Here is a 23,085-nt window from a genome sequence, read left to right as displayed (position 1 = left end):
ATAAAGGTGTTTACCTGAAAGTTGTAATAATCTCACTTTGCTTTAATCAGTTTATAATCAATTTATTTCCATGCATGTACATGCACTGATTTTTACAAACTGAGTCAGATGTGATGTTTGCACCTGCTCTGGTATTTTCTCTGTTTCGACAATGTTAACAAAAATCAGAAAGAACACCCACCTCCTCAGTGGTGATGTTATCTCAGCAGGCAACGTCAAAGAAACTCTTTAGGTAAAGGTGTCAAGGTGTCGGTCAGGACTTGACAATGCTGGGGTTTTTCTGAAACCTAGAGAAACACTAACACAAGGTTAAACTGGAAAAAAAAAATTACCTGTGTACACTCGCATGCTTTACCCTTTGATTCTCAAAGAAACCATTTACTGTTACTTTTAAATCTAATTTACAAGCTAAAAAACTGACATTTTTCTAGCTGCTAATAGTATTATTACTTTAAAGCTGAACTAACAGGCACTGTTGCATTTTTATCCACAGATATTTATCTACAGGTTACATGCATCCACGGAGGTTAATTTCATTGAGCTGAAATGAAATTGCATGAAATTGCAGTGACCACATTGTTTATGTGGATGTTCTATGAACCAGTCCTGCATGAATCTTCTGCTTCAACAGAAAGAATTATCAAACAGAGAGTCTCCATCCATTTTGGAAGGGCGGGGGGGCATGATGGCTATGAAAGGATGAACCCGGTTTGCTATGATATTAAAACACACACTCCTCAAGATGACAGTCTGCAAGTATAGAGTAAAAGCATCATTGCACGTTATCATATCCAAAACTGGTGGCTGTACCCTACAATTTGTTTGTGATGGTAATGACTTTCTGTGGACTGCTTATTGCTCTAGCCCAGTGTCTCACATGTCCATCTGCCAAAGGCTGCCTTCCACATTTTCCATGGATGAGGTGTTATAGTTCATCTATTGTACACCACTGAGACTGTCACCTTTTGAAAATCTGAACAACTCCACAGCAGTGCTCAAAACACTCTTCTGACTCCAGATGATTATGCCTTTTTTCACAGTATCATCTTTTCAACCACTCACGTATGGACATGGAGTTTCTATTTTGTAGTGACACACATGCAAATAGAAAGAGAAGGCTCATGCCTTCTGAAAGGGTAGACTTTCTATTTTTCTGCCCACACCAAAGAGACAAGTCAGAGATTTAATGTCTCAGAATACAGATTTCTTTGGAGCAGATATTTATAAAATTAAGATTTTATGTGATCTTAAAAGTTAAGATAGTGAAAAAAATATCCATTTGGTTGCTTCTGAAAGTGTTCTTGTGTGTTTTAATGTAAGTTACTTTGGACAAAAGTATCCAAAGTGACAAAAATTAACGTAATTTAACTTTTCCCAAATATATAAATTATGCTAAGCCTGTGGTCAGTAGAGTGAATGTGAAAAAAAAATATATCTTTCAAACTGTCTTTTTGCTAAATCTGTTGTTTAGAATATTGGTACCTGTACTGTATGCTCAGGGTAAAGTTAAAAAAAAGTGAGCATAAAGTTAAATCAGCATTGCCTTTTGTAGTATTGTCAGTTCACTCAAAACACAATTTGAAATTATACATTACCAAAATGAGAAATCAAATTGTTTAAACTGTTGATGACTGAACAGGATGAACTGGCAAGTTGGTGTCTAACCAGAAGGCAATAAGTGAGCAGTGGTTATGGATGTCCTCTGCTGTGATGCAGGGACAGTAAAGGATGGGATTGATGTGAGATGTTTTTGTTGTGATTGAATTTTGGGGGGGCTGGATTTCCACAAATGTCCATATTTGACAATATTCATGGAAAATAGGGTAAAAGTACAGCAGCTTAGACTGCAGAGATGTGAAACCTAGTCCGTCTTGGTCCAGTATGATCTTTTATTTTTATGTAGCAATCCTGCCTAAACTTGCACAGCACTGATTCCAGAGAAGATATTCATTATAATTCATTAGGACCACTAATGAAAGTCAGTGCTGTCTGATTATAAACATTCCCTACTTGTCCATAACACTAATGTTTCTATTATTACACTCTCTAACTTTTTGAGTGTAAACTCTATCCCCATGAACTGTGCTTGAGTCAGCAGTTGTTGCCTTATTTAGCGAAAACAATCAGCTGGCCCTCATCTTTAGTAGCTGTTGCCACTTAACTGTATCTCTTCATTCTCCGGCGCCTGTCAGCAGTTCAGATAGCAGAGTGCACTGCATTTCACTAGCTTCATTTATGATCATGGGGTAGACCTGGGAACAAGACTAAATTAATGATGCATTGTGACTGTGAATCTGCCAGACATAAATCCAACACATGGTGGGAGACAATGAGTTGTTCAGAGGCCCACAGTTGAAATTGCTTTTACTTCCCACCATTATCAGTGGTATTCCATGAAAAACTGTGATGTCAGCCAGGAAATGGATTTAAAAGCAGTCATTCTCAGTCTTGTTCATTTTTCATTCCAACTGGAGTTGTTATAAAGAGATCCCCCGCAAACAAGAGCCAACAGACATAAAAATTTCTCGCAGACCTCACTCAACCAAACGCATGGAAAATACAATATGCAGATGTTACAGTGCAGTGCAGTTCTGAAATGAGATGTAAAAAGGTAAACATTATTTCAGATGCAACGTCTCGGTGCTGCATATTTATACTGTATTTATTTTGCCTTTTGATGGCTGAGACAGTCAAATTTTCAGGGAAGATTTTTGTTAACTGTCACAACTTAAATTAAAGTATTTTAATGATAATATAATATGTTTCATGTTAAAATGTTCTGTGTAGCATGTCTCATGATTATGATTTTGTCATCCATTTATCTCCATCTGGATGATGGGTTTTGCTGGTGTGCCATGTTTTGGAGTCAAGCTCTGTCTCCTAGTGAATCCTAGCACAATGAGAACTGATCTGGTATCCTCTCTTGACTTGTCTCTCTCTCAGGTCTCTCAATAGACTACACTGCCAACAAGCTGTACTGGATAAGCTCGGCCAATGGCACTATCAACAGGTGCAATCTGGATGGCAGTGGGCTGGAAGTGCTGGAGACTCTAAAGAGGGAGTTAGCCAAAGGCACAGCTCTGGCCGTGATGGGTGAGTGGAGCTTGTCACAAGTGCATCAGATTGCCATTGGGGATTAGTCAGAGAGTGTGGAGGGATTACGTGTTTAACCAGTTAAGTGGCTGTAGAATGGAGCTGTTTAGAAAGTCCTTGCAACAGTTGTACTTCACATTGTGTGAAGTAGCAGGGGCATTAGATAATTAAAACACAGCACAGCAGTGATTGATGATTGATTTTCTCACCGCTTTTGTAATGAAAAGGGGGGAGGATGTTCATTACTTGTTGATTCTTGGTATCAGTGCTGAATCCAGTGTGTCTCACCATCCATCAACTCATAGGTTCATTTGGAAATCTCCTGACATCTAAGTCAACACGTTCTGGAAGAAACCTTCTATTTAGCTTGCAGGGTCTTGCTCTCCAAACCTTTTTTTCAGCATTTCTTTTTCTTTTCTATATACATACAGGCGGCCAGTAGGTAGGAACATTTGTCAGTGTAAATTAGATCTTATATATATGTGTGTGTGTGTGTGTATATAGAGAGATTTTTTTCAAATTACAAATCAAATTTGTCTCTCATCCGAAAAGAAAAGGACCAGAATTTGAATTTAAAATTGTCTCACTTCCACAGGGCTGCAATCGTGACAACTGGGAAGCTTCCCAGTGAGCTATGCGAATGCATTTTGTTTGCCAAGATTGGTAATGAGAAGGAAGCAGACATCTTGGAGTTGTTGGTAGTGTGTGTGTTTGTGTGTATGTCTGGACCAAAATGTATTTTTTTATTTCTTTTAAAGAAGATTGTTGTCAGAGTGATACTTTGTGTTGTTGAAGCATGTTATTAATCATGACAGGTGTGGTGGGTATCTGTCAGCATGTGTGGAGAGCATTAATTACAACGTTATAGAATAACACAGCAGTGGCAGAATGGAATCCCACTGCTTTGTTGGCTGTTAGCATTCTGCAACTCTAAGCAACATCTTAACGTCTTTTTGGTTCATTTTTATAAGGCTTTTCTTACAGGAAATACTTTTTGGAGAACTGTTTCTTATGTGGACGATACAGATTTTAGAAATGCATTTCACAAATGGAAGATAGAACATTAGGCGACATAGACCAATGGCTTGGTTCTTGCGCAATAGCATGTACATAACAAAAGCAAAACAGTGAAATACAGGTTTCTGACAATCACAGTTAATAACATTTTTTTAACATGAGGAAATTGTTTTGAATGGTAGCGCTATCATTATCACACAGTTAAACAGAGATCATTCACAGTCATTCACCACTTCATTTGTTGCATGGTGGTGATTTGCTATATATAGAAGACAGAAATTTAATTGATTTGTATGATTCAAACTTGAATTCATGCAACCATGAAAGTGTATTTAATATTCAGACCTATTTTAATGAAATATCTCAGCTTTTTGAAATGAGATGATTGGCTTCACCGTCTGTTAATATAGATGCTGCTCTTTAAAAAACTGTTAATGTATTCAGTTATAATATTATGTTAAGCTTAGTATTTAATAAGACATGAAACAACTCATATCTCCTTTTCACCCTTTACCAGAATATATGTCTGCAGCAACAATTTTCATAAAAGACGTGATAGCCATTAAGATACTTCACTGAGTGTTACAACTACACAGTTCACTATATGTGTATGTTTCAAACTATTTACACCAATTTAACACTACAAAATTAATATTTATAATAAATTCTGCTGCTGAGCAAAGAATAATTTTAAACGTCCTCTTAGCCTGAGATTAGCATTCAGCACTTTGTGTGATGTTCACCCGTTGTTTGTTGTCTAACAGGCATTCGGTTTCTCATACTGAGATGCCTTCCTCCTTTATTTACAAACCATTGAGCATACATTTGTAAATCTTATACGGTCAGCTGGAAATGAGGCTGGGGGATGACAGCACGACAGCAGCCAGACAGGTCATTTTCCACTCCTGAGCTTCTTTTGCTTTCGGCAAGTGAATAGACTATTGGTGATGCCCATTACAGAGTAATGTCCCCTCTGCAGATGTTTGTTTTGTCTCCATGGTGAAAGATGCAGTTAAGTGCTTTTGCTGACCATTCACTCTGTTTATCACAAAGTTTTCTATATCTCCTCTGCTTCTTTGTCTTACTTTGTCTTACTTTCTCAACTGTTATTATAGACCTAATAGAAAATGTTCAAATATGCATTATAACAGATGTTAGAATTACAATATGAATCTGGAGATACAGTAAATACATGTGCAATCCGCTTTTGCAGACCTACATAACTTGTAGGTATCATCAGGTGAGTATGAGTATTAAAGAGCTTTGGAGCCCTGTGGGGATTTAACTAATTAACATTAATGAGCATTAATCTAACAATGATTCCACTCTCTCTTCTGTGATAGCCTGATTGATCAGTTGGTGGTGTTTGAAGTGGTTAAGGTTACTCCAAAGCAGGGCCGTATATAAACAAGGAAAGCTTGAGTTCTATCAGGATTTATAGCTTCCTCACAGCAGGATGTGAAGGCAGACACGCTATCATGAAAAGGGGTTATTCCACTGCAGTGATAATCTGTGGAGTGCAGTTCTCAGACAGGAATCAGACATTTTGTCTTGCTGAGGTGCTTGTGTTTCCTTTCGGCTTTTTCATTTTGCGTGCATGTCGTAGTGATTGCTTATGGTGGTTGTGAAAAGGTATAATGAAGGCACTGTTACTGACACAAAGTCGATCCACTCAGGTCCTAGGGCCCTGTAATAATTGGATTGGCTTGAGGGAAAGGTGAGGGCTTCTATTTAGAAGGTGTGAGTGATCCATCAGCCTTGACTTGCCTGGAATCAAACTAGCAGTTGAGATGGAAATTGAATATGATGTGCCACAACCGAGCAATCACAGCTAGCCAACAGTCCCCACGGCATCAAATTAACACAGGGTGCAAAGCTAATCTAGGCTAGCATGCCCTGAAGGGTCAAATGTTTTGTAAACTGCATGTAGACTGTCATTCTCACTCGTGGGAATTTGTTTGATTTGTGGAAATTTCGTTTTATGTTCCATTCAGCCCGAAGCTATTAATGCAAGGAGGAATTGTTTTTGCGTGTTTGTTTGATTTGGGTTTTCAAATCAAAAACAGTGTCTCACCTTCTAGGGATTGATGGTGCAAAACCAAAAGGGCGCGTGTTCTGGTTGTATTTGTAAATAAACATATGCTACTATATTTCCCAATAAGTAGCCATTTTTTTAATGACATACTGTCTTCGCCACAGCATGATGATGTTTTTAATTTACGTTGCTGATATAACTGAAGTGGGCAATATAGTGCAGCAGGTTTTGTGCAGCAACAGCGCTGTTCAGAATTGTTGAATTAGCAGATGTAGCTCTGTATTAATGGGTTTGTGTTTCCACTATATTGCCTATATTAAAGCATGCCTCCTCAGCGTAATGTTTTCCAATTCTGGCCCATTCAAAGCGGACTAAGATCATTTCCATCTCAGTCCCATTCACTGTGCCGATTCTGGGTGGAGAGGAGCCACCTGATTCTTCTCCACTTTAGTGGGATTTTAAAATTGAAAGTTGCTGTCATGTCTGTAGTGTCTGTGGCAAAGTGCCTGAATTGTGCATCACTGATTTCTGCTGAGGACAAGGGTGGAGGTTGGAGAAAGGTTGTAGGTTTGGGTTTATCTTTTTTTTTTTGTCAGATGGCCAAAAAATATGCACTTGTTCTCTATCCCTCTGTTTTTCCATTCATATCCTCATGTGTACACATATATACACACATCAAGAGCCCTGACTCTGCAGAAAGTTTACTTGTATTGAATATATGTTTGCTGATATGCAGTAACGTGCCTGAAACTGGAGCTGCATCACTATTTCTTGTCAGATATTTTTATTACTTTTTTTTAAAAAAATTAATAGAAATCTTGACTTTATAGATTTTCATGAAAATTTTACAAGAAAATAAATGATTAAAACCCTGTAGGTAGTTGCTACTCTGTTTGAACCAGCAATCTGCTGTGAGCCATTTTCAAATCTCATCTGGGATTGTGTCCTTCTTTCATTTTGTTGATTAGGCCGACACAGCTGAAGAGATTCTTGACAGAGCCACAGCAATGCTCCAACTCACCCCTAAATTATATGAAAAACTTCTTCTTTTTCTCGTATTATTTTCGTTTAGTTCTTGAACTTATGGCAAAATCTTTCACTGGGGCATCAGAGCTCACCTGAGAGCCTGAAGCTCACCTGTCTGTGGCTGTGTTTCTCAGGCTACTGCTGACAAGATTTTCAGATTATTAAATTAATATTAATACCTGGCATTAACAAACAGACCAGTAGGAAAAGCTGTGGCTAATTTACTGTATCAATAATGTTCATGTCTTAATGACCCACATTCAGTAGGAAGTCTGCTCTAAATCTAATCATGAATGGGAGGAAGATGTTACATAATAAATATCTCTCCCACTAATTTCATACAGGATAAAGGTTTGGACTGATTCCAGATCTTTCTTATTAACTTAGCTCAGCTGTTACTTACCCTTCAGTTCTTCTTTAAAAAGAACCAGAGGTTTTAATTTGGTTTGGGAGGTTTCACAACTCGTAGTTGCTGCATGGACCTTATCAGTAACCAGAGGGTAGCTGAAAACACAAGATCATTTGAGATGGGTAAAAATATTGTGAAGAGACAATTCAGCAACACCTTGACACTGGTAGAAATATGTCCCTACTGTCCATACCCAACTCTAAGGCCATGAGATGAAAGATGTTATATCACCACAACTAAATTAGATTGATATTTATTATTCTGCTGAATATCCATAAAAAAAACATATATTTATTCATACCATAGTTATAAATAGACTGTATAAATGTAAATATTTGTATACTGGAGTTAATCTTCCCTTAGTAGTTGTAGATACGGTATTGAAAATGACAGTCGCACCCATTTCAATTAATTGTGGCAACGCCCCCTGAAGTGCATGGGAGAGCCTTTGTTGGTGTAAACCTTTCCTAAACATCAAAGTAACTATGTCTCATGGCTGCAAGATGCACACATCATCAGCAGCAAGTGGGCAGAGCAGGGTATCCCACTCTTTAATCTCAAATCTTCTCAAAGAATTCTTCAATTATTTAGAGGCTTTATGGTATATGAGTGCCAGCCTTAGTGGATTAGATAGTGCAAGCTGAAGCATACCGTTTGCACTTGGAATTGGTGATGAAGGGCGGCATTTGATTGTGCTCTAGTGCTGAAGGCTTGTTTTTGCATCACAGCGTGATTTGAATGCATTTGATTTGAATGGTGGAGCAAAATGTGGAATTTACTTTTACGGTTTTACCGAATTTGTTTCTGTGGCCAGATTTTGATGATTTGATTGATGGTTACAGGTAACAAACTCTGGTGGGCAGATGAGGAATCGGCACAGCTGGGAACGGTTACCAAGAGAGACGGACGGAACCTTGCAATTTTGAGGAACAAGACGAGTGGTGTGATTCATATGAAAGTGTACGACAGAGAGGGTCAGAAAGGTAAGAGGGCATCACACATAACACATAAACACACAGATAAAGACGAAGAAAGACACACACTACCCACATGCTCATATGACACCTCACTGTGTATGTTTGGCTGGTTGTGCGTAACATTCAGGAAGAAACCCGTGCCAGATAAACAACGGAGGATGCTCACAGCTCTGTTTCCCCACTTCTGAGACCACGCGGAGCTGCTCCTGCACTGTTGGCTACCACTTGCGTAGCGACCGCATGTCTTGCGAAGGTGAGTTTCCCAAATACTTATTCTGCTGCTAATATGTCTCTACCACAGCTTCATCAGTGATTCTATTTGATTTTTATGACTCTGACTAAAGTATATGTCTCTGAAATCTTTCTACACCTATTACTCTAAATGTGAAGTGATGCATTTATGTTTCAGTGTATATCACTTTATATAGCATATTTGTTTAAGGTATAATAGGTCATTTGTCATCCTTTAGGTATTGACTCATTTCTGATGTATTCCATCCATGAGGGAATCCGGGGAATCGCTCTTGACCCAAATGACAACAGCGAAGCCCTCATGCCCATCACAGGAACACTGTTTGCTGTGGGAGTTGACTTTCATGCAGGTATGATGAGGGATTTTCACTGCTGCATCAGTGTATGGTATTGGATTTAAGACAGCAGATACATTACGCCTAAGACCAGCTGAAACTTGAAGAGTTGTCTTGTCCGATTTGTGGTTAAATGTACATACTGCATGCTGTTCCTGGTGTTTTTGATTACAAATGGGAAGTTATTTTTCAGGCATTTAAATGCCTTTTTGAAACACCAATGATAATGATAAGAGAATTTAACAGTGACTAGAACGCCATCCTTCAACAAGATGATGAGGTTAAAGACACGTGTTGGCATGCACATGTCCCCCTCAAGTGTCTGGGACATGAAACGCCTCAAGGCGAGCTGCTTTGTAGTGGGCTTTAAAATGTCAAGTGGAGAGAAAATTGATGCCACAGTTGCTACAGTGTTTTGGAGTGAAATCCTTTATGTTTTGCCAGTTTTTCTAGTCATACTTTACTGCACATAATCAAACAGAAAATAATGAAATATAGTGTAGGACCTAACAGTTTGAAATCCTGTCATTTTCAAGTAAAAGCACTGTATAATGTATGGCGTTTTGAAGTGAAATCCTTCATGTATCATTACCAGTGTTGGGGGGTAACTACAGCACAAACCTTTTCTTTCATTCCCAATCTTAAAACAGTAAGGAGGAGGGAAAGGTCTTTTATACTGGGCTCTAACCTTTTGAATAATAGTCTGTGGGCATGTGGAGTGCAGTGTAGATGAAAGAGTAATAAGTTCACATTATCGGGGCACCTCAGTATGAATAAGATCAAACTATTTCTTCACAAGCTTCTGAAACAGTCCTAATACAAAGCAATTCCCAAGATATTCTATCAAATGAAGGTACCGTAACATGCATTGCAAAGCATGAACCCGATAGGTTGTGCTGTCATTTGTTACATCTCTGCTTATGATAAAAATGATAGATTTATTACACAGACAAATGCAATGAATATAATATGGGCTGGTAGTGTTCCATATATGTAATAGGTTGCCACTGATGTATGATAACGAATGCCATGTAAAAGGAAATTGCATATGCATAACTGAAAAAAAACTACATATACACATGGGTTTATATGCTAAGGATTTGCAGCAGTTCTTTTTAGAAAAATAGAAAAGCGACTTGGTAATTCCATGTGTGTGTTATGAGTTTCCTATGTAGGTTCACAAAAAAAAAAATGAGAGTAGGAAATGTAAATTTATACAAAAGGTAGCTGAAACTGATTTAATATTCCAAACCGACCGACTGTGCCAGAGGCAGAGATCAGAAAACTTCCCGTCACTTGACAGGAACTAATATCTGCAGACTATTATTTAATGAGGGAGAAAATGATACCAGAACACTGCCCACAACAAGGTCTGGGAATTATATTGACACTATTTACGCTGGGACATTGTTTTTGACTTTTACAAATGTTGTTTTTCAATGTAGTGACCATGACAAATGAAATTCTTTTCAGCTTTGGGGTTGTCTCACCAGAAGATAAAACCAAGATAAAACCAAATGATTTACATCAGCACTAGGGGTCAAAGTTTTTTAGCCATGGTCCAAACTGGAATATCTCAGCAGCTGCTGGATGAATTATCATTAAATTTCTCAGAGAATAAATCAAAATGACTTTAGGGATTCCATAATGCTCTCACACCAGCAGCAGGTCAGAGTTTTTGGTTATCCTGTGAAATATTATACAAAACCATTATGGAATATGGATGAGGACAAAATTTTGTACAAATATTTACAGCATGCAGAGGATGAATTTTGATGACTTTGACAATCCCATGACTTTTCCTGTGGCGTCACCATGAAGTTTGTGGTTTTAAATGTCTCGGAAATACTCGATGGATTAGCATGAAATTTAGTAAAGACATTCATGCACTTCATGCACAGGATGAATCATAATTACTGTACTGGGCACAAAGAGTCTCCTGCTAAGCCTCAGCTCTACTTTTGGTTTATTACTAATTAGCAAATTTTAGCATGCTAACATGCTAAATTAAGATGGAGAACATTATACTTAACATCAGCATGTTAGCATGCTGACATCAGCATTTAGCTCAAAGTGCTGCTGTGCCTCCATATGTATAGGGAGTACAGCCTCACAGATCTGTTAACATGGCTGTAGACTTTTAATCTTGGAGTTTTGGTGAACTGATCCTTTAATTATGAATTTGGATGCCAGTATTCAAAATGTTTCAACTGCAAGGATGCTCTTTTAAACAGTTAATGAAAGAAATTTGCGAACATAACCTCCAAAAGGGAGGTTATCTTTGTCCGTTTGTTGGTTTGTTTGTTTATTTGTCAGCATGATTATGCAAAAAGTATTGAACTGCATCTAACACTGAACGTGGTGTAGGGATGGGACATGGGAAGAACCAATTAAATTTGGGGGCAGATCCAGGTCATTTATTATGAATTTGAATTTTTTGAAATGTGGTGTACGTTATTTGATACTGGCCTTAGTTGAGGTCTGCACTCTCTGACTGCCCTTCTATTTACATATATAATCACTCATATGCACTGTACTTCACTGGATGAAGACTTTCGTTGAGAACAAGAGCACGTTGGGTTGCTCGTTGGTTAAGTGTTATGAGTGAGTTTGTTATCCAATAACTATCAAAAGAAATCTGAAATCTCAATCTGAGTGACTTCAGAGATCAATAGCAATCTTGATGTGTAACCGCAGCTTTTAGAAAGAGAAAGTAACTCGAAGGAAAGCCAAAATTAGACATCGCCAGAGTACAGAAGAAGATTACCCATCGTCCTTCTCTTTGTTACTTTCTGCAGGTGAACATGCAAATGCATACTAAGCCTAAGAAGCAGCAGATAGCACACGCATAGCATTTACATGTCATTACAGAAACCAGGCTGCCAGAGCAGAACAGATGAAAGCAATGCAGCTGTATTCTGTCATAGGTGAGCTATGTGTTAAGTGTGTGCAGGCATCAGGAACAAGAAAGTACAAATAAACATATAACGCCCCCTAAACTCCTAACAACCTGTACAGAGCCAAACTGACAAGCATTCACAGAGATGCACTTGAAGACTACACCATTGATAAATTATGTACTATTTCAAATGCTTATGCAATAGGGCTGTAAAATCAGAAAAGGTCCATAACAGTTTTTACCAACACCGTGTTTTGCATGAAGCAATATACTGCCCTATAAAATCTGGCTGACAGTAGCCTTTCCTGTTCAGGCACTGTATGTCAACAAAGCGCTGTGGCTGAACTGTGTGGGTATTTTCACCATCATAATTTATAGTCCCACACAACATTTGGTGAAATGGGCCGAGCTGCAGTAAAATGTGGTTTTATGAGCTGCTTTGTTTGAGAGTATAAATACTTTTGTGGCAGCCACATTCATCATCCCATTTTCTCTTGTCATTAACTGTATTGTGTTTTTTGGTTTATTTTGCAGGAAATGACACTGTGTACTGGACAGACATGGGCCTGAACAGAATATCCCGTGCCAAACGGGATCAGACCTGGAGGGAGGACATCATTACTACTGGCATCAGTCGGGTGGAAGGCATTGCTGTTGACTGGATCGCTGGTTAGTATCATGACTCCCTAGGACCTGCAGTTTTATTGCTGCAGGCGATGAAGTTGGTATTAACGGCTGAAATTTTTCACTTTATGTACACAGCCTCTAGTTACAGTATTAAATAAAATGTGTTTTTATTTATTTATGCATTTATTTTTTATTTGGAATGTTAAAAAAAAACATTAAGTCTTAGTCACAAAATGCAGGTGCCCTCCTTTCTTCACTGTACAAATGTGTTTAAAATTAATTTTCTTACATGCATAAGTTCATGATGGGATCTTTTTGAGTATCTTGTGTCCTTTAGGGTCAATACATCTCACGTGTATTTCCACACATTATTATTGCTTCCTTGCAAACAGGAAACCTGTATTGGACAGACCATGGTTTCAACCTAATAGAAATCTCCCGTCTGAATGGTGCATACCGCTCAGTGGTCATTTCTGAAGGACTTGATCAGCCCAGGGCCATTGCCGTACATCCTCAGAAAGGGTAGGAAATCTGTTTATATGTGCTTTCATGTTTCTTTTTACTATGTCAGTGCTGTGATCAGTAGCATCACTGTTGACAGTGGTGCTATGGTTTCTTGTAGAAAGATGTGTTTAACACATTTGCCTACAGGAACTCTTAGAAATATAGTGATGGGTAGTAAGAAAATAAATAAATAAAATAAAATAAAATAAAATAAAATAAAATAAAATAAAATAAAATAAAATAAAATAAATAGTAGTAGTAAATAAAAAGAAATACTAGAAATAGAGAATACTAGAAAGCCATTACTGGCTTATCACATATACATATATATTGATATATATTGGTGTCAATGTGTTGGCAATAATACAAATGCAGTAGCTGTATTTGCTTATGTATTTTTGGCCCCTGCCTTTCTTAATTCATGTTCAGAGTATTTTGTTTTATTTGTTTTTATTCATAATTATTTACAAATTTCAAAATTTACTACTGTCAGACACTGTGTTTACTGTCATGTCATATAATGAAGTTCATTGTTCAGCTGTAAAATATCCTGCCCCGGTAGAAATCAATGTCTTACTGTTAACCAAACCAAATTTAAAAGAACATTGCAAAAAAACAAAAAACAAACTCACTATGTTTATATCTTGCTGTGCTGGCCAGGTATCTCTTCTGGACTGAGTGGGGCCAGAACCCCTGCATTGGCCGCTCCCGCCTAGATGGATCAGATCAGGTTACCTTGGTCAACTCGGGCATCATGTGGCCTAATGGAATCTCCATAGACTATGAGGTGCAGTTGCACACAGATGCACACACTGTCATCAGCCTCATCCACCTACACTCCAGTCCTACATACCATGCCTCCTACTTCATATTACTCTTTTGTGGCTTAAATATAACTGTGCCTAGCTGGTTCAGTGTGTGATATGCATTTTAAAATTACCCTTCAGGAAAATACATTATACTGGTGCGACGCCCGCACAGATAAGATCGAGAGGATCAACCTTGAGACAGGTGAGGGCCGGGAGATTGTACTGTCAGTGGCCAACGTAGACCTGTTCTCAGTGGCTGTGTTCGGGCCTTACATCTACTGGTCTGACAGGTAATTTATTATTTTCTTAAATGCACATGCATGCATTGGCCTACACAGCCCACAATAGTAATCTGATATTAACCCTTCCATTTACAGGTCTCATGTGAAAATATTACGAACAGCAGTTCCTTTTAACAGGGGTTACCACCTATTTTTGTGAATCCTCCAGACATAATTCAGTGTTAGTGGTGAGGGAAGATCCTTCCTCAACTGTCTGTAAAATCAGGCACACAGTTAGATTTAATGACTCCTCATTTCCTTTCATGAAGTCAGCTGCTTTATGCATATTTGTACATTCCTGCAGTTCATTGGAACATTGTTGTGGGCGCTCTGAGGCGACAACAGAAGGTTTTAAAATGTTAGCAAAGAAATGGTTTTTAAATAGTTAATCACATGTCTCTTTTGTTTGTTTTGCATGTTTTTAACCTCTCTTGCTTGACTTGATCAATCATCTCATTCTCTTCCTTTTACAACGAGGACAACAGTGGAAAGAAGCTGTCAGCTTTATTGTGCTTTTATCTTCAGCAGCTTGATTTGTGTGTCAGGACTGGTTGATTGCAGTCTTGGATTTTGCTTTACTTTTGTCAAATTAAATTATCTGTCTTTGTGTCTATGTAGCTTTGTCATTGCCCTGCCTGAGTGAAAAGTCAGAAAATGCTATGCTTTCTTCTCTGAAAGTTAACCCACTTACTTTGCACCCTGTGACTCTCCTGGTGTTGCTCAGAGCCCACTCCAATGGTTCAATCCGACGTGGCTTCAAGACTGACACCAGTGAGGTTGTGACCATGAGGAGTGGTCTAGGAGTTAATCTGAAGGATGTGACAGTCTTCAATAGAGGCAGAGAAAAAGGTAGAGGTTTAAATTTAGCAGGCTTGTTTTTACTGTTGCAGTCATGCCTACACTTCGTTTTTTTTTAAAGGCTTTTATAAAATGCACTTTACAAATATGTGGCTGCTACACTGCACCTGTGATTTTCATTTGTAATGTATAGTACAATTGAAATATGGAGACAAAAACTTTGACAAACCACTAACTGAACATGTGTTGGGTTTTAAAGGCACCAACCCCTGTGCCAGGAATAATGGAGGCTGCCAACAGTTGTGCTTTCACCTGGGCAGTGGTCGCCGGACCTGCTCCTGCGCCCATGGCCGCCTGGCAGAGGATGGTTTTGCCTGTGAGCGCTATGAAGGTTATCTACTCTACTCTGAAAGGACTATACTGAAAAGCATCCATCTCTCAGATGAGAATGACCTCAACTCACCTGTTCAGCCTTTTGAAAATCCTGCATTTTTCAAGAATGTCATAGCCCTGGCCTTTGACTATAGTCAGAAGACAGCTGGGACCAACCGCATCTTTTTCAGTGACATTCATTTTGGAAATATCCAGATGATTAATGATGACTGGACAGGAAGATCTGTTATTGCAGAAAGTAAGTGATTGTCATACTCCCACACTGTTTTTAAATTATTTGTATGTTGTTATGTAATTTGAAAAAGCCGGCCAGCTTCCCCACAAACATACCCTTGCAGTTACACAATCATATACACTTCTTAAGGCAATTTCAAGAGCATCACATTTTCTACAGTATTAATGGTGATATAGTGCCAAGTACCTGTGACCCTTAAGAGCATAAGCGGTATAGTAAATGGATTGATGTGGCAAGTATTGTATGAGTGTGGTTTGGCACAGTGCAGTACAAGTACAGTAACATTTATTACCCCATCTCCACACTGGTCATGTGTCTCACGTGTATTTCATGGAAAAGATATGCTTCACTTTTAATCACTGCAGCTGTCTAAATGACCATGTAACAGCTCACTTTTTAGTTGCGTTTTAAGCACATTAACTTCTACCCGAAGCATATTTTTTATTCTTCAAGTCTGATTTCCTCTGGCTTATGTGTAACTCCATTGATTGTGTACTGGGGACATCAGTGCTGCCAAAATGCTCCTAGTGCATGGTGGCACTGAGGCTGTGCAGACCCAGTGCAGACACTGACCCAAGCTTGCAGCTGCTGCTGACAGGCTGCTTCTGCTACACAAACGGTGTGGGCAAGCTGTTATTTTTACTGCAGTTTTAATTATAGGACTGCCTCTTTTAGAATATGATATTCACATAGCATTAGTAGCATTTACCTTTTCCCCTCCATTACTCCTTTGAAAATACCATTCATTATTATATCAGTATAATACAATACCTATGTTTGAAAGTGTCACTTACAGTCAGAGACTGAATGATGGGCCCAGTCCCTCTCTACTTCTTCACCAAAGCTCAGTCAGTCCTGTCTTGATAAGCATGACTGGATTCAGATGAACAGCAAAAGCCTCTGTTCTGCTCGGCTAGCAGCCTCTGCCATTCTGTGAAGTTTCCACTGGGAGCAGAGCTCAGCACCTTCCCACCCCCTCCTCACACTAGGAGACTGGCAGAGTGTTACTGATCCACTCCCCCCATCTCCCACACCCCATCTCCCACACCCCTGCTGATGGAGCTTTCTGCTCATTTATTTATCTTCTAGAAATGAACAAGTGTTATCAGGAACCATCTGTCTGGGTTTGTAAGTGTCCTTCACACCTTAGCACTTGTGAAATGTAAAATCAAAGTGGTGTAAACAATTACAATTTAAGGGTCGTACAACAAATTGTTTGTAAACAGTTATATCGCATATAACTATGGTAGGATACCGTGACCATCCTTGTTTCCAAGAAGCTTATTTGGTGTTGAGTGACAGCAGCATGTCCTTCTGGTTCATACGAGCTGGCATCAACTCCTTTAGGCAGTATCTAACCTTGTGCTGTAAAATAACAGCAAGATTCTCTTCTTTTTTCCTCAAAAAGTTTCTGCCTGCATCTCGTCATTGAGGAAAGGTGAAGATGTTAATCATCCATATTTCCCTAATTAAACTCCATGTCCCCCATTAATTACTCCCTCACCCCGCCAACAATTTGTGAGAAATTCCAAGCTGCCAGACGGCTTTTATTGCAAACTATTAATTAGTGATCGCTGACTCAGGTAGTGTCTTAAGTATTCTAGAGAATGGTTTATGGGTTTTTAGATAAGGGGATACAACTAAATTCGTTGCTCTGGCCACATGTTCACCATTAAGATGAATTGTGGGCTGCATCGACGGATGACTGTGTTCGAAAATTCAAAAGTTACAGAAGGGATCAAGCTTACAATATTAACTAAATGGTGGTCACAGATGTTATGTCAATACTAAAGCTAATGTTGAATTTACTTACATTTTTTAAATTATCTTGTTTGTATCAGTGTTTGTGGTTTTATTGAGCTGAGAAGAGACGAGGGTGATTCTATGGCCTTTCTAAGTGTGCACATCTTATGAAAGGTAATCTCTTGTTCTGTCAAGAAATAAACAAACATACTGGCAGACGGACGAGTTACACATGAACAAACACACGCACAGGACCTGGTTCATGCAGGTAATCTTTCCAAAGCCCTAACAAAGCTGATTTCCTATCTGGTTGACAAACTGATATGTGACAGCTGAGAGTCCAGTGGCTTTGTTTTGTGGAGTGCACTTTTCAATTTTCATAAATAGGCTGTATCAGAAATAAACTTTTGACTTTTTGTGGTTTCTATTTGCACTCAGAGGGAGCATTTTAATTGGGAGTTATTATTATATATATTTTTTTTTTTCGTTTGAACTGGTTTGGCATTTCCTACTGCCTTTTTCATGGTATCAACATTTTCCACTGCTATATGAAGTAGTGTTTGGGGATGTGTTTTTTTTTTTTTGTTTGTTTGGGTTTTTTTTTTTTGTTTGTTTGTTTTTTTTTTTTTGTCAAAAAATGTTTTCAATTTCCTCTCCCAGAACATAATGGAAACAATCCCCCAGTCACAAGTTTGTACAAATACACTATACAGTGGTCCATAGGGAACAGTAGTCATATTCATGTATGGGTACAACAACACTGTATCACTGCATATTAAATGTTATGTTTTTCTGACATTGCTTCTTCAGATTGATACTATATTGAAACAGTGGAGGCCATGTTCAGTAGGTCATATATGAAACCACTGAAAATCTACAGTGAATGAAAAAACATGAATATGGTCAGCTTTTCTGTCTGTGATCACTGTCTCTCTCTGGAGGTTGCTTCCCTGTCAGTCACATTCGTGCACCAACCTGGGCGGCTGCGAAGGCTTTTTCATATTATGTGTTTAGGGAATTGGCTCATAGTGAAAACATTCAGTCACAGAGTGACTTTTCAATCAACAAATACCTGACTGTCCAGTGTAGTGAGGCATGAATTTATTTTAGTGTCAGTCACCAAAGAAACATAATCCCAATTCCAACCACAATTGGATCCTAGCATCTGTTACAAGCATAGTCAGTATTTTTACTTAAATCTGTGCTAGAAAACGTTTTAGAGCAGTTTAGTGGCCCCAGATGTGAGCTCCCCCATTCACCCTTCACTTAAAGAGCCAAAGATTGGATGCACATGGTTGCAGCCATAATATGCAATGACTAATAAGACAGATGTATGTTCCACATTGAGTTCTTACCAAGCACAGTTTACTTAAACAGTAAACATGAGCATCCTTCAGGCTGGTCTGTGTGTGCACTGAACCACGCTACTTTGCACTGTCTAAGATTACAAGGTACATGGTTGCAACTTGAGCAGCGGTTTTATGTGTCTGTTCTTTTAGATGTGGGTTCAGTGGAGGGCCTGGCCTACCACCGGGCCTGGGACACCTTGTACTGGACCAGTTCCACTACCTCCACCATCACCAGGCAAACTGTGGACCAGAAACGAGTCGGTGCCTTTAGCAGGCAGGCTGTGGTCACACTTTCGGAGGAAGACCATCCACATGTCCTCGCCCTGGATGAGTGTCAAAAGTGAGTAGCTCTTATAAGTCTCTAAACTCACTCTCAGTTTTTCTCCAGTCTTCCTCAGTCAGTTAATCCAAAAATGTCTGGACTTAAGTGACTGTGACTCACAACATTTTCATTTATAGGTTGATAAACTGTATGTTCAGCTACACTCAGTTTTGTCATCACCAGGGGTCATCAACCTCAAGTAGGGTATTGCTTTTCTTTGCTCTACTGATGACACCATCCTCTATATAGCTTTTGATCATCATTATTTTGTGTAGTTTCAAACTGAATCAGCAAAAGGCTGAGTTGTGATATATTTTATGGTCTGAGAAAATGTATAATAAGAAAACATAACAGCATTATATATTTAAAGGGCATTAAAAACTCAGGTCTTTTCTCTCTCTATAAGATACAGAGAAGCTTGTGAATAGCTTTAGGAGGCTTGACTACTGCAGTGCATTGCTCTCTTAATACAGAAGGTCACTGCCAGAGTTTTAACTCCAAAGCAAACACAAAAAAATAAAAATAAAAAGAAACTCACATTACTGCTGCTTTAAAATCTGTGCCCTGGCATCCCATTAGCTTTGGGAAAGATTTCAAGATCTTTCTACTTGTCTTTAAATCTATTCATTGACTGTATTGTTGATGTGCTGCCAAGACATATCCCAGGTAGCCCTTACAAGTCCATGTGCTATCTACTGCTCACTGTAACAAAAATGCAGACAAATGGAAGAGTCTCCCTCTGGATCAGAGGGCAGAAATATAACTTGAGGCTTTTAAGGGTTTTTTAGCCTTCTGTCTACTTAGAATGTAAAACTACTTCACTGCCATTGCAAAAAAATTTGGATTTGGATGGAAAGTTGTTTTTGTATCCCAAAACACATTGATGAATCGTGTTATACAGTAAGTTCTGCTTTTCAACAATCATTCTGGTGTGTATTTAACTAGGATCCATTTAATGCTAATGTTTTGCTGCATTATGTTGACTGGAGCTGTAATCTGAGATATCTTGAAGCAGATGTGCTTTAGTGTGCATTTTTGCACTTCGGGTGTAAGATGCCATCTATTCTAAGCTGCACTCATAGTTTTTTAAAAACCTGATTTAACAGTTTCATTTGCTTTGGGAAAAGGTGTTTTTGTTCTTCAAAAAATGGCACATTTTATTACAGTGGTATGTAATACAATGGTATTAATGGTATTACAATGGTATACAATGGTATTACAGTACATCTAGTTCAGATTATGTTACTGTGTGCAGTCTGAGAAGAGTGAGTATCTTGCTCCTGCTGTTTTACTAACTAAATTAATTTCTTGACCTCAGACTATATCCTTGGTTGGCAATTTGGCACCATATCCATCCCACTCCAGAAATGCTGTCTGATAATTAGAATTCAAACTCAAGTGATTAATTAGCAGTCCCTGGTTGTGACTTCTGACCAGAATCTTTATTATTGCACTGGAGTAGACTTCCATGACTTCATTACAAGTGAGAGCTGAAAGGAGCTGAAAGAAATATTAAACACTTTGAAAACATATCCATCTTGTTTTTCTTGTTTTTTTTTTTTAGATTAAAAACATGGACCGTTCATCTCGCAAAACCTCATAAAAACTAAGATATAAATTTTTCATTTATTTACTCCACCACTATTATATGTTTTTCATACCCTCCTATGTCCTCACAGAGAAGAAAATGAATAAATGACCTTAATCTCACAACCTGTGATGCTAATCTGTTTTATCAAATTGAAACTGAGCTACACTTAATCACTGAGCTCCTTCAGGGCATATAAAGGGGAAGCCGATGACAGGCCATGGTGGTCTTGGAGCGCTATGGGATGATGTTGATAACTGACTGAAATGACTGTGTAAACCTCCAGCAGTTTAATTCAGTGAAGAAAATTTTTCCTGTTCATGTTTGTTTTGCCTGCATGATAGATAATTATCTGGTTGACATATTAGAAAAGTATCTCATAAAAAGCTCCAAATATTTTGTAGTGAACATCTACACATTAAGCAATTTGGCAACAGTAAATTGCTTTTAAAAAAATGCTGTATTGTACTTACTAGTAATTAAATGTTTGGTTTGTCCATTGCACTTTTTAGCCTGATGTTTTGGACCAACTGGAATGAGCAGAGACCCAGTATCATGAGATCCACCTTAGTGGGCAAGAACATGAAGATTATCATCAGCTCAGACATTCTGACACCCAATGGACTGACAATTGACCACAAAGCAGAGAAGCTCTACTTTTCAGACGGAAGCCTTGGCAAGATTGAGAGATGTGACTATGATGGTTCCGGGAGATATGTGAGTATGAAAATAATGGCCCCCAGTTAAAAGATATTAATTGTGGTCACCCAGTCTTAAGCAACGAATTAGTTTTCTCTTTGTAAAAATATTAGCTTTTCATTATTCATAACCATTACACATGTATGGACACTTTTTTAATTAAAGTTCGACATTTTTGTACCCTTTGAAATTCCTGTGAATCAAAGAATGGTTTTATGAAAGAGACCCGTTGACTCACTTGGTAGAAACTATTTTCCAGTTTTGTCTCTGAGTGATGAAGATGTTTCATTGCAAAACATCTGAGAATCAAGGCACATATTCAAGGACAGAATGTCAAATCGATGTGCCCTTTTCTCCTGAAATGAAACTGTTTTTCTGCCTCCCATTTAATCTCCCATCCCTATTGAGCTCCTAGAACATGATCCTCTATACAGCGAATAGGATCTGAAACACCTCTTGATGTTCGCTCTGATATTTCATCACTGTGGATACAGATGGTTTCCTTAATCACAGAAGTTATTTTGTGCTAAAGTAAAGAGGCTCAGTGAGTAGAGTTCTCATTTTTTCCATGAAAAGTTGCATGCATAATGTATCACATCCCAACTGGATATACTGTATATCCTCTGTATCCCATGTGTGCAAAGGATTACAGTACAAGATGGTCTTTTCTGCCATAGATTTCAGTTTTTGCCTGAGATGACCTCTGCAGCTCAGCAACTTGGCCCATTTCAATTAGTTACCCATATGTTTGCTGAGCTGGGTCACAAGGCTCAGAAAGTCTTCACCTTTGGGTCCCCACCTGCCCTTACTGCAGTCAAGTCCTGCTAATGAAGGCTTTGCAGTGAGACTGCTCTGGGTGCAGATTCTCCATTCCAATTAAAATGTGTAAATTAAAGGTAGCTGATTGTCAACTTCAGCACTTTACCAAGCTGTATTTGGAATTCTTCAGACAGTGTATGCACTGTATACAAGACTTTCACTGTGGAGAAGGCAGCTTAAGGCTCCTTGTCACTTTAAAGTTTTCTGATTGTTTCAGTTTTGTATTGAGTCAATGAATGTAAACTTGGATGGCAGTGGAGTGTCCTCGAGGGCCCGACTAATCTTCACTGCAGCACTGCCATTACATGCTGCCAGTGTGGTTGGTGACAGAGAAGGATAAAAGCTACGGCATGACTCTCTCCCTCGTGCCATTTTGAGAGTGGAGACCTGTGTCATTAATGAAGGCAGTGCTTCACAAAGGGCAGCGGAGTGCATGATAACGGAAGATGTCAGCATGTTTAGCCTGGAAAAGATTCCCTTTTTACCAGGAAGAGAGGGAATATAAATTGAGAGCTGTTGGCAGTTGAAGTAGCATATTTGAATATTGTAGAGTAGCGAAAGAGTGATAAGAATGTATGAAATATGTTCATGTTTACCCAAAACACAAGTTCAGCACAAAAGTAATGTGTTGCTGGCTGCAAATCGAATGCATCCCAAATCTAATTTCCTATCAATATGTTCCTTCCTACCCCATCTGGCGTTTCCCTCTCTTTCTCTCTCTGTCTCTGTCTCTCACTCGCGTGATGGCCAGTTGTTGCTTATACACGCTGGGCTCCTTTAATCAACACCTGTCCTATTAATCCCAGTATGGCACAGGGCTAATGTGATGCTGCTTACAAGCCTGTCCCACTAATGGCTGAGACTACAGAGCTGTT

At 38.7% G+C, this 23,085-nt stretch overlaps 1 protein-coding gene across 1 annotated transcript in view; it reads left to right on the top strand.

The window, feature by feature from the left end:
- lrp1bb (low density lipoprotein receptor-related protein 1Bb) overlaps positions 1-23,085 on the top strand; it is a 241,714-nt gene that overhangs the window by 154,232 nt on the left and 64,397 nt on the right. The window contains exons 32-43 of the mRNA XM_041056911.1: positions 2,944-3,093; positions 8,423-8,563; positions 8,685-8,810; positions 9,028-9,159; positions 12,578-12,712; positions 13,063-13,192; positions 13,835-13,961; positions 14,122-14,273; positions 14,989-15,113; positions 15,322-15,693; positions 18,933-19,122; positions 21,205-21,409. Of these exons, the coding sequence (XP_040912845.1) occupies positions 2,944-3,093; positions 8,423-8,563; positions 8,685-8,810; positions 9,028-9,159; positions 12,578-12,712; positions 13,063-13,192; positions 13,835-13,961; positions 14,122-14,273; positions 14,989-15,113; positions 15,322-15,693; positions 18,933-19,122; positions 21,205-21,409 (1,985 nt within the window). The remainder of the gene's footprint in view (positions 1-2,943; positions 3,094-8,422; positions 8,564-8,684; positions 8,811-9,027; positions 9,160-12,577; positions 12,713-13,062; positions 13,193-13,834; positions 13,962-14,121; positions 14,274-14,988; positions 15,114-15,321; positions 15,694-18,932; positions 19,123-21,204; positions 21,410-23,085) is intronic.

Source organism: Toxotes jaculatrix, chromosome 15 (genome assembly GCF_017976425.1).
Source record: "Toxotes jaculatrix isolate fToxJac2 chromosome 15, fToxJac2.pri, whole genome shotgun sequence".
Taxonomy (NCBI): Eukaryota; Metazoa; Chordata; class Actinopteri; family Toxotidae; genus Toxotes; species Toxotes jaculatrix.
The sequence above is the reverse complement of the archived record's forward strand: the minus strand, read 5'-3'. Positions and strand labels throughout refer to the sequence as shown.